The sequence below is a fragment of the Mauremys mutica genome, chromosome 6 (genome assembly GCF_020497125.1).
Source record: "Mauremys mutica isolate MM-2020 ecotype Southern chromosome 6, ASM2049712v1, whole genome shotgun sequence".
NCBI lineage: Eukaryota > Metazoa > Chordata > Testudines > Geoemydidae > Mauremys > Mauremys mutica.
In genome coordinates, this window is record NC_059077.1 from 62,163,130 (window position 1) to 62,175,024 (window position 11,895).

The following is an 11,895-nucleotide window of genomic DNA, read 5'->3' on the forward strand; positions in this document are numbered from 1 at the left end:
ATTTAATTTTCTTTCTATAAAAGATTCCCTATGCTACATGTTAATGTTTAAATGGTCCTGAATAGAACTTCAAGTTTGCATCCATTGATGTGAATGTGCTGGGGGTGATTGCCTTCTACTGTGTGTCTGTTGCTGCTTCTCTTGAAACAGTTTTCTGCAATGTTAGACTTGCAACATTTGTGGTTTTCACTGTGATTTTTGTACTTTTTGCATAGGGTGAAAGGGGAAATGCAAACTTTTGAGGGACATGTAAAGAAATTAGACTTCTTGTGGGAACAATTGTACTTGCTATTCTTTGATATAGTATAACAAACAAAATTAGAGATGCTTTCCTCTTTCTAGTGTTTTTACTTTGACAGCACTTTATGAATAGTCAGTTTCATTTTTTATCCAGTGTAGTCAATTCCTCATCTTGTTTTATGTGTCTTTTATACATGAACAGATGGAGAAACATTTTTTAAAAAATAGAAATATGATTATAAAATGACAAAAATGTACAGAGAGGCTCACCAGCAGTTATACTATGTTTAGGGGAAAAAAGGAGATTTTAAGTGGATAGTGTCCCTTTAAAATGCAATCTTAATTTTCAGGATGCAATAGAAAAATGAGAAATGTAGACTGCCTAAAATTATAGTTTGTGATGTTGAGAGGAAACCTACAGGGCTTGCCACCTAGAGTTTGAGACCTCAAAGAATTAAATGGTTAACTGTTGGAAAAGAAGTGGGTCAGGTTGCCCTGTTTTTTGAGGGAGTGTTTGGCAGTTGGAAGGAGGAGGGAGTCTTAGCTGCTGTGGGGAAGGGCTCCCCTGTTGGTGCGGAGTTGGCTTTTATTGGTAACAAGTTTTGGGACCTGGGAGGAAAGGTCAGTGCTCTTGTTACTGGCAGGATGGAGCATGAATGCTTTTGGGAGTGGAAAGAAGTATTTTTCCCCACCCTATCTCCCTTTGCGGGGAATTGATTTGTGTGTGGACTTTTTAATTTATTTTTTATTTATTTATTTTGTCCTCTTCCTATGATGTCTTCTAGCAGTTGCCAAATGTCTATTTGCTCCGTTATAGGCTTGTTAATTAGACATCTCAGACTAGGTAGAGCAAACAAAATGCCAGTCCTAGCAGCATTCCATGCCCTGTCAAAAGTCAGGAGCACTTCTGGCAAAGCAACAATCACTATTCACTAACCTTATTATTCCTGGCAGTGTGAAGCTCTTGTGTTGCTTTCTTAGGATGGATCAGGCAGATTTTCCTCTCCTTCCCCACACTATGAAGCCATGATAAAGACCAAAAACCCAAAATCCATGGCCGGATTCCAGATTCCATAAGTATGGAATTTGACGTTTTTGTCATTTTGGTAATGTGCAAATACTTGACCAACGTTTTGTTCATGATGGTAAAAAAGACCTTTTTTTTTTTTTTTTTTTTCCCCTTCAGCTTCTTCAGCGTATTTGAGTTCGCTGTCTGGAAGAAAAAGTTCTTTAAATACATACACCCCTGCAAAAATCCAACCAACACCACTTGCAGCCTTGCCTGAGAGGCAAGCAATAGAGAAACCAACCTTATGTAAGTAACTTCTGTCATAGAGGCAGAACAGCAAACTCTTTTTGCTTAAATATGCCCAATAGATATTCAAGATGCAAAGATTTATTACATATTAAGATAATGTGCCATCTACCTGTTGAATCATTTCTTCACGAATGTTATGAAATAGCTGCCTTATTCTTGTATTTGGAATCATGTAGATAGTCACAAAATAGATGCATTATAGCATTGCACAGCTACTTTAAAAATAACACTTCAGCAGTAATGGCTGAACTGAGGCCTCCATAGAATACAGATGTGGTGTACCTTGGTGGTTACAAAAAAAACTTTCAAATTGTATTGAGGTGACTTGGTGTCTGTCAATCTGCAGTTAGGACTAGACTTCCAGACTTAGACTCAAGGCAATTAGACACAGTTTAAAAAAAAAAAACAGCAACACACAAATGTTTTGGTGGTAAAGGCAGTTTTAATGTACTACGGCTCTTCAGAAATCTAGTATCTCTGATGATGGTCCTAATGCAGACGTATAATCGAGCTACTGTGTATTAAATAAATCAGCAGAGAGGAAAGGATCATTCCACCCATGCTAGTGAAGGTCTGAGTAGTGTCCCACTGCTCCTAGTAGCCCCATAGGCTTTAGATTTTAGTTTTGATGAGCTAGACTTGGGAAGGCTTTATCAGTTGATAGTGATCAAATTCAGTGTTTCTCCCTGTGTTTTTAAACAGCTGAAATTTAGATACACTAATAGCCTTGGAATGACACATACAAATAGAAATAAATAAAACTACCTATTAAACAAATTTTGAATTCTGACTAATTCTTTGCATCTGTTTATCAAGTACATGGGGCACTTGTTACATTGTTATAGGATCATAGACTCAAAGGACTGGAAGGGATCTTGAGAAGTCATCTAGTCCAGTCCTCTGCACTCATTACAGGACTAAGTATTATCTAAACCATTCCTGACAGGTGTTTGTCTAACCTGCTCTTAAAAACCTCCAGTGATGGAGATTCCACAACTTCCCTAGGCAATTTATTCCGGTGCTTAACCACCCTGACAGTTAGGAGGTTTTTCCTGATGTCCAATCTAAACCTCCCTTGCTGCAATTTAAGCCCATTGCTTCTTGTCCTGTCCAATGTTAATATGATCCAAATGACACTGCGAGCTCTTTTTCAGTTGCTCTTTTCCTGTGTTCTTGGGTTTCTTCAGAGTGAAGCCATTTTTCTAACAATAAATTGAACCTTGTATAGTAAGGTTCAGATTCTAGTGACTGATCCAGTTTACAACTAAATTCTGTAAATATATTGTGAAACAGATGAATCATAAAGAGAATGACTTACTTTCACCTTAATCATTTGCCAATATATCCATTCCAGTGAAGCCATTCTCCACAGGCCCAGTGTCTATTTAAGAAACAAAAATGATCCTAGGTTTTTTCCTAGCACAGACTGAAATCTTTGTAAAGTTCATCCACCTTTTAATTCTATTCAGTATTGACAGGTTCTGTCTTCAAAAAAAAAACATGTCTAAATACTGAGTCCTATAAACATAGCCTTCAAGTTCTGTGAGAGTCTGCCAACTTCTTACCCTATGTCTGTCCAGGAGATTTGAAAAGCAGAATTATCTTCTCTACGTGCATTTACAAAATACTGTTCTTTAGATTTGACCTGCCTGTTACAAAATCTTCCATTTGGAGGGTCCTCAGACTTTTCGGCCCTCCCTATTTAATACTTTGGTGTTGCATCATTTTGAGGGCTGTTATAACAGTGTGTTTTTGGGAGATAACTATCTTATCCCTTCAAGATGTCTTATGCTTGTTCTTCAGGATATGTCTTGTTTACTTTTTCGCTTCCCGTTGCAATGTGATCTCCCCTCCGAGTCAACCAAGTTTACTCCCCCCCGAGTCAACCATTTATCTTCTCCAGAGATTTAAGGGATATTGAAGTTTGTCTTCTGTCCTTTTTAATTGGCTATTTGTAGTCTATTGTTGCTTCCTGCTTGAAAGAAACTGATAGTTGGAGCACTGGAGCCAGTCTAACTATCACAGCAGGGATACCATATTACTCCCCTATTGGAGCCAGTGTTTTAGAGCCTTTGGCTGAGATTTCCCATAAAGCCTATGCACAGGTACATGAACCCAATAGTTTTTATTTATTTGACTATAACTAACCATATGAAAGACTTCAACACTATTGTAAATGACTGTAGTAAAAGGTTGAACTTTTCTTATTGTAAAAATTCCAAACTGTATATCTTCAGTTTATACTAGAAATTGGCTGCAACACATTTTTAAGTTGTTTGGCTTAAGTGTATATAGTAAATCTGTTTAAAAATGCTGTCAAGAACAGTTTGTAAAAACTTTCCTTTATTTGTACTACTGCTGAGAAGCTTGAAAATATTTTTTCCTACCAAATTCCTGCCTCTTCATTAGACAGAAAGAATTGTTTGTTTTTCTGTGGCTTTCAAGCCAGTTCAGATCAATATAATTTGTTAAAATGTATTCCCTCTTCTAGCTGTCTGACTTCTATAAGAGCAGATGTTAGAGAGTTCCACAAACAGTTGCTATTGCTGGGTTATTTTTTTCATCTGTGGCAGACTATTGAATTTCAAGAGTGAATTGCTCAACACATTGTAACAATGTCAAAGTATCTCAAAAGTGACTTAATTAACTTGATTCATCAGAAGAAGTGGGTTTTTTACCCACAAAAGCTTATGCCCAAATAAATCTGTCAGTCTTTAAGGTGCCACCAGACGCCTCATTAATTAACTTGAGTTACTTAGTGATTATAATGGGTTACTTGAGTTGAGTTCACAGCAAGATTGATATAAGTTTTAATATTGACCTTTCTTTTGCTGTACAGTCTTACCAGTGTGGGGTTTTGTTTTGTTTTTTTGCTTCTCTGCAGCTACCAGTGGACCCTCCAATCGCATCTCTGATGTTACACCATCTCCTAAAGAATCTAGCTTGATGTAAAATTTGGTGATGAAACCCTTACTGAGAAGAAATGAGGCACTTCAGACAAAATTGGAAGCATCTTCCTTCAAAAACAAGCTTCAGTATGCATTTTTAATGGTAGAAAAGCAGACTAAATCTTGACTCAACTCTCCAAAGCCATTCATGTCTCTGTCTGTCTTGGTGCACTTACCTGTATATAAATTTAAATACTCTTAACTAGTGCACACTGTATATATTCAGCTGAAAGGTCTCTTCTCATTTTCTAAAATATTTAAGGCAAAGAGGTTTACTCAAAGTGTAATGAATTGCACAACTTTAATGAAAAAGCTGCACACCAGTTTTTTCAGTATCTGTTTACTATATATGTATACTAAGCAAAAAGAAAAACACCCCAACCCAACGGTATGTATTATAGTGGCTCTCAAAGTGCCGCAGTAGTTTTCATTATAAACTCCTGTTTTCAGGGGGTTTATAATGTGGCTGTGAATTTTTTTCCTGGGCTGAAATTTGATGCACATGATCTTGGCTAGGAGCATTTTTTTTATTTGAATACATTTCCAAAGAAATCGCTTGGCTCTTTGAGTTAAACAAGTGCTTCTTGCATTTGGATTTTTTAATACCATATATGCTGCAGTAACTAGGCACAAGTGAATTAAGGACGGTGTATTTTCACTTTGAATCTCCTTGTTTTTTGTGTGTTTACATCAGACCCCTAACATTTGAATATACTTTTTATTTTGTTGTTTAATATACATGGTTATATAAGGTACATGTCTGTATATCCTCCTACAGAAAAAAATTCTGTTTATATATTTTCTTATTCTAAGAAATTGTTTTGTTTACTGAAAAGATGCCTTTATTTGCTACATAGGTTTGTTTTTTAAAAAGTCACTAAAAAAGGCCACAATAAAAAACAGGGTTTTTAAGAAGCAATTACAGTTGATCTGGTAGTAAATTACCCTAGAAACTCTAAATATCCCAGGTGCGTCCTACCATCCTTTCATATGAAAGAGGAACTGCAGTGTTACCAGCATGTTTAATGTTTCAAAGTTTATCTGAATACTTAGGCTTCAGCATTTTCTGTAATGTTCATACCATTGGCATTCTAAACGCAGCTGTTGTCAACAGCTCTCATTAAGACCGTTGAAGACTTTATTAGAGCTATGAGAAGCTTTGGCAACTCAGATTATGCTTTTAAGTGGTCAGATTTTGCAGAGCAGTCATCCAGGTTCAGCAGTTTTGTGCTTTCATCTGTGGCATTTAGAATTATAGAATATATTCAAAACGTCACTGTCCACTTTTGAAAGTTCAAGTGGCTGATTATTAATAATGACTTTATAAACTGCAGGTTAGCCTTTTTTCCATTTTAAATTACAAGAGATTTAGCATCAAAGAAATATTTAAGCATCAGAGCCTTGTTTTCCTTATCCAGCAATTCTCAGTGTAACTACAGTTACACTATGAACTTGCTACAGAGTCTGTACAAATCTTTAAACATGGCACATGTGAAATGGCTTCTAGAAAATAGTCCTACTGAGTGCTGACTAAATAAATGATACCAAAAATATAAAGGGTTCACAGCTGTATATTTCAGATATTTCATTTTCTATAATGTAACCATGCAGTATGGACAATGTTTGTCTTGCACACATTTGAATGTACACATCATGTTTACTGTTTTTTAAAAACACTATTAAAATTAAGTGTGCATATCATTCCAGTCAACCAAAGCTCTGGTATAAAAATTTTGATGCGCTCGTAAATAAAAACAAGGTCAATGGCTAATTTAATGTCTATTCTGCTTTTTCATTAATAGATAGTATCTGACTTTCAGTATATTTACCTGCTTTTTTGTTCATCCCAATGCAAAAAAGCTGAAATAAAACATGTTTAGAAATATGAATTTGGATAAGAATTGGAGGCAGTCACGTATATCATCATTAAAAGCAATCATCTGAAATGGGGATAGGAAAACACTTAGCCCCCCCATCTGCAATTCATTGCATGTGAGTGCACTGCTGCACACATGCAGAGCTCCACTTACTTCTGGGGGGTCCATATGGGCACAGCAGTCTGTCCTCATGCAACAAACTGAAGGATCAGGGCCTAAAGTCACTCAAATATGAAATGGAAAAAATAATTAGAACAAGATCTGGGCGAATCAAAAGTAGGGCAACAACTTCCAGAGAAACATAAATTCAGTAAAATTTCCATTAGTCGAAAAGGAGAATTTAAAAAAAAAAAAAACCCTATCCAAACACTCAAACAGCCTACTTTTGAAATGTTAAGCTACTTAGAGTAGATAGCTTCTGCATTTAAATTCTAGAGTAGGTTACAGTACATTTGATGGCTAAATTTACTAAAATGTACATACTCCAGAACCATTCTACGCTGGCATGAGATGTGTTATGTGAAAATTTGAGGTGGATTGCTTTGTTGTTGAAGATAGAGATGAGCTGAAAATCTGGGTTTATAACAAAGTACTTTTAATCATTAACTATGCAGAGGTGCTGGTCCTTCCACAAGTAAAGAATTTTTCAAAATCAGTTTTATGTATCCCAGTCACACCCTGTCACTATCTTTGATCAGTGACTTGGGATTTTCCTCTCTACCATAAAGCAAGCAACACAATTTGATGTGGAGTTAGGACCAAAAGAATCAGCTTCACAATTCAAAAGCTTTGGAAATCATTTAAAAGTTGTAGGAAGTTATATAATTACGTTACCAGTTTTTAAAAACTGAAGATTTCATAATTTTAAGTATCTTCTGGTGCTTCCAAATTGTGATACTAATTTAATCCTCAGTATCGTGTAAGATGGCAGCTGCGTGTAATTTTATTATTTAAGACAAATACTATTCCTTGTCACTGTTTCTTGCCCCACCTGGTGGAATAGAATAGACCGAGGAAGCCAAAAGCACAAAGATGTGTTTCAACCGTGATGAGATCTCTCAAGATCCACAGACGGGGAGCTCTGGCATGATTGCTCCCCGCCCATAGAGAGCACCCTCATTCAATCAGTGGGATAATGACAGCTGGACTGCTTTTTTGGGGCCTTCACATCCCTTCCACAGCCACTTGGATCATCTCCAGAGACATATGCAACAGTGGGTCAGTCCTTTCAGCCCTTGAGACTCAGCAGAATGGACCATCCTCACCAAGCAATGATTTCCCAGAGGTAAATCCAAAAATCCTTCTGAATTTAACAATGCTATCCACCTCTAAAGAGAGAAACTCCATTGTCCAATCCCAGTTAAGTGGGAGCAAAGAGGCAAATTCATAAATTACCAGTGTAGATATGGTAGTTTTAAAGTCGAGTGAATAGGTACGTTCACAGGAAGACGTAAAGCAGAAGGGCACCTATGATAGAGCTCAGTGGGACTTTGTGAGAAGTGGGAGAGGGGTGGATGATAGGGACCCAGCTAAAGATACTTGACTGCCACAGGGAAAGCAGGATAAAAAATACTGTTTCCTCCAAGGATTCCAAACTTTTATTCTCCCATCCCCCACCCAATTCTCTGGTGGTAGATGCAGTAAACGAGTAGGGTAAGCAACACTACTCCAAGTCTCCCCTATATGACAAGGAACAAAAGTGCTTAGCCCTCTTGGAACAGATGTCCAATTTATCCATGACCCTACAATTTTGGATTGTAAACTATCAGGCAATCACGGCTAAATATAATTTCACAAACTATAATAAACTTACAACATTTATTGATCATCTTCCACAGGAACAGAGGGAACAATTTCAGGCTATAATTGCAGTTGATCAATTATTAGCCAGAACATCTCTTTAAGTGTCCTTGGATGCCACAGACACTGCTGCCAGGCCCATATCCATGGCAGTAATTATTCACAGGGCATCATGGCTCCAAGTCTCGGACCTACCAAGAGAAGTTCAGAATATTGTTGAGGACCTCCCCTTTGATGGTCAAAAGTTGTTCTCAGAAACCACGGACCACTCTTGTCATATGCTGAAAAACTTCAGGGCCACATTAAGATCTGTGTGTGTGTATATATATACCTAGAATAAAAGAAGATTTAGTAGCTCTCAAACCCCCCAGAGATCTCACCCTCCTCGTTTCTGTGGGTTTGAGATCCATCAGACCCCCCCCACAAAGTGACATAAGTTATAGAGAAAGAGGGCTGCTCATCCTCCTTCCATGAGTACGTAGTCATTGAAACAACAGTTTTGATGGATTAGTCAAGGGTTCGAATCCTCCCACACCTCTAGTTCAGCAGCTGCAACCCTTTGCCCACTTGTCTCCTTTTGGAGACCACCTTTCCCTTTCCAGCATGCTTCGAGGTGGATTACTATGGACAAGTGGGTCATACAGGTCATAACATTGGGCCCAATATACTGTGCAGCCCTGCCTCCTTTCCACTCCCCCTTTTCCCATCCCCCTGCAGGGACCCCTCTCACAAGTTTGCACTGAGACAAGAAATAGACTCTCCTTCGATAGCAGTGACAGAGTGAGTCCCAGCTCCTCACAAAGGAAAAGGGTTCTATTTCTCTGTGTCAAAGTAGGACAGAGGGTGGAGACTGATTTTGAATCTGAGACTACTAAACATATTCATAAAGTCTCAGAAGTTCAGAATGGTGACCCTGGCTCAGGTCAGATTGGCAACTCAGGAAACCTGTCTCCAAATTAACCTGTTGGAACTCAGGGCGATCCTGATTGTCCTATCTTCATTTCCTACCCCGTATCAGGGGCAAATCAATCAGGATCATGACAATCGGGTGGCTCTAGCCATTTCGCCGCCCCAAGCACGGCGGCATGCCGCGGGGGGGGGCTCTGCTGGTCGCCGGTCCCACGGCTCCGGTGGACCTCCCGCAGACGTGCCTGCGGATGCTCCACCGAAGCCGCAGGACCAGCGGACCCTCCACAGGGACGCCTGCGGGAGGTCCACCGGAGCCGCCTGCCGCCCTCCCTGCGACCGGCAGAGGCCCCCCCGCCCCAGCGGCTTGCCGCCCCAAGCACGCACTTGGCTTGTTGGGGCCTGGAGCCGCCCCTGATGACAATGTGGCCTGCATGTTCTATATCAACAGACAAGGAGGATCAAGATCCCCTTCCCAATGCACTGAAGCAATTAAATTGTAGAACTGGTGTGTAGCCCATCAGATCCAAAGTTCAGCTCTCTACCTCCCTGGCATTCAGGACACCACAGCCACTACTCTCAACAGGCATTTCTCTCATGATTATGAATGCAAACTGGGCTCTCGAATTCTCCATGATATTCTCCAAAATTGGGGACTTCCAGAAGTAAACCTCCTCAATATTCCAGGAATAAGAAGTGTCCTCTGTTTTGTTCAGGAGATGGTGTAGGCCATCACTCTCTGGAAGATGCCTTTCTCCTATCTTGGACAAAGGGACTGTTCTACGCATTTCCTCCAACACTGCTAATAGACTAATGAACAGGATCAGACAGGACAAAGCCAGGGTTATCCTTAAAGTATCAACCTGGCTGAGACAAGCTTAGTATCCTTAACTGCTTCATCTGTGCATCCAGCAATCAAGCTTCCAATCATTCATCGTCTCTTATCCCAAGACACAGGTTGTTTACTTCACAGCAACCTAGGGATCCCCTGCCTCAGGACCTGGTTCCTCGATGATTCACAGGCTTAGTTTCTACCAGCTCTGCAGAAGTACACGTTATTGAACAGCAGAAAGGAGTCAGCATGAATTACTTACCTGCAAAAGTGGAAGAGATTCAGCCACTGGTATCAATGCCACTGATTAATGTCTGAATTCTTGTGACTCTCAGCTATCCAGGGTTACCTGCTGGACTTAAAGGAATCAGGGTTATCAGTTAGCTCATTTAAAATTCACTTGGTTGCAACATCAGCTCTTCATCCTCCGGTAGAAAGGTTTTCTATATTTGCTCACCCTATGTCGTCAAGGTTTATTAAGGGTTTGGGGAACCAATATACCCAAGTTGGAGACCCCACTCCAACTTAGAATCTCAACCTCGTACTTATATATCTGATAAGACCTCCATTCGAAACAATGGCAACCTGTTCTTTGCTTCACTTATCCAGAAGATGGCCTTTTTAGTAGCTATCACATTGGCCCAGAGAGTCAGAGAAACTGGGGCCTTAATGGAAGACCCTCAATCCCCATTTAGGGTGTTCTTCAAGGACAAGATCTTTTTACACCCACACTCTAAATTCTTACCTAAGGTACTATTGGACTTTCATCTTAACCAGTCCGTCCATACCAGTGTTTTTCCAAAACCACGTAAGTCGCAACAGGAGACCTTTTCATAACATATATGTTAGATGTGCATTGGTCTTCTACCTAGATAGGACCAAGCAATTTCAGAAGCCGCCTCAGCTGTTCATTTTTATCACATACAGATCCAAGGAGTCCATGATCTCTGCCCAGAGATTGTTGAGGTGGATCTCTAGGTGTACTGTCACATGGTACAAAGCAGCTGGTGCTCAACCCCTGGAAAGGTCAATAGTACATTCTACCAGATCTCATGCAATGTCCATAGCATTACTCAAAAACGTGCCAGTATCTGAGATATGTAAGGCTGCTACATGGGTTTCAGTACATACATTTTCTGAGCACTATGTCTTGATCTAGGCATCCAGTTCAGATGCAGCACTTGTTAATGCAGTCCTATCTTCAGTTCTGGACTCAATTCTGAAGCTTCCTCCTCCTTATGGGAATATTAGTTGGGAGTCACTTGAAGTGGAGCACCTCTAGAGACACTACTCAAAGAAGAAGAAGAGGTTATTCCCCCGGTGCAGTAACTGTGGTTCTTTGAGATGTGTGTCCTGATGAGTGCTCCATTATCCACCCCATTTCCCCTCTGCTTTGGACTGTTCTCTGTGGGATGTTTGGGAGAAGAAGGAATTGAAGGTGGTACCCACACAGCCCTATATAGCAGCTACGCACAGCACAAGGATATATAGGATGCCTGCATGGACCGAACAGACATTGCTAATAGAAAATCTCTGACTCGGGGCTCTAGAGGTGCATGTGCAGTGGAACACTCATCAGGACACATATTTCGAAGAACCCCAGTTACTGCACCGAGGGAGTAATCTCTTCTTTTTTATTCTTTGTATTCCAACTGGATATTAAGGACCAAATTCAATCCCTATATTAGTAGGCATAATTCCCACAGTAGTCAGCTCAATTATGCTAAAATGAATTTTGGCCCAAAGAATAAATTTAATAAGGAGCACTTTTAACAGCTCCTTAGTCATTATCTCTAATCCATACAAAAATGGAGTTACAGTAAATCACATGCTTAGTGCATGGCACTTAGATTTTAAACAAATGATCACAATGTTTTTATCAGACCTTTTATAAAGGCCTGTTGGCAAATAATGGCTGAGCTTTTAATTGTTTAGCGCAAATTGATCTAATTTCCCCAAATTTACATAGATAGT

The 11,895-nt window shown here is 39.6% G+C and overlaps 1 protein-coding gene across 3 annotated transcripts in view; it reads left to right on the forward strand.

The window, feature by feature from the left end:
• PPIP5K2 (diphosphoinositol pentakisphosphate kinase 2) overlaps nt 1-6,407 on the forward strand; it is a 70,847-nt gene extending 64,440 nt beyond the window's left edge. For 2 of the 3 annotated variants that reach the window (XM_045020389.1, XM_045020390.1), the window contains 2 exons: nt 1,427-1,555; nt 4,443-6,296. In XM_045020389.1, coding sequence (XP_044876324.1) covers nt 1,427-1,555; nt 4,443-4,510 — 197 coding nt within the window. In that variant the 3' untranslated portion in view covers nt 4,511-6,296. Of the gene's footprint in view, nt 1-1,426; nt 1,556-4,442 lie in introns of all 3 variants that reach the window. The other variant, XM_045020388.1, reaches the window with a different exon arrangement.
• Nucleotides 6,408-11,895: the final 5,488 nt, after the last annotated feature.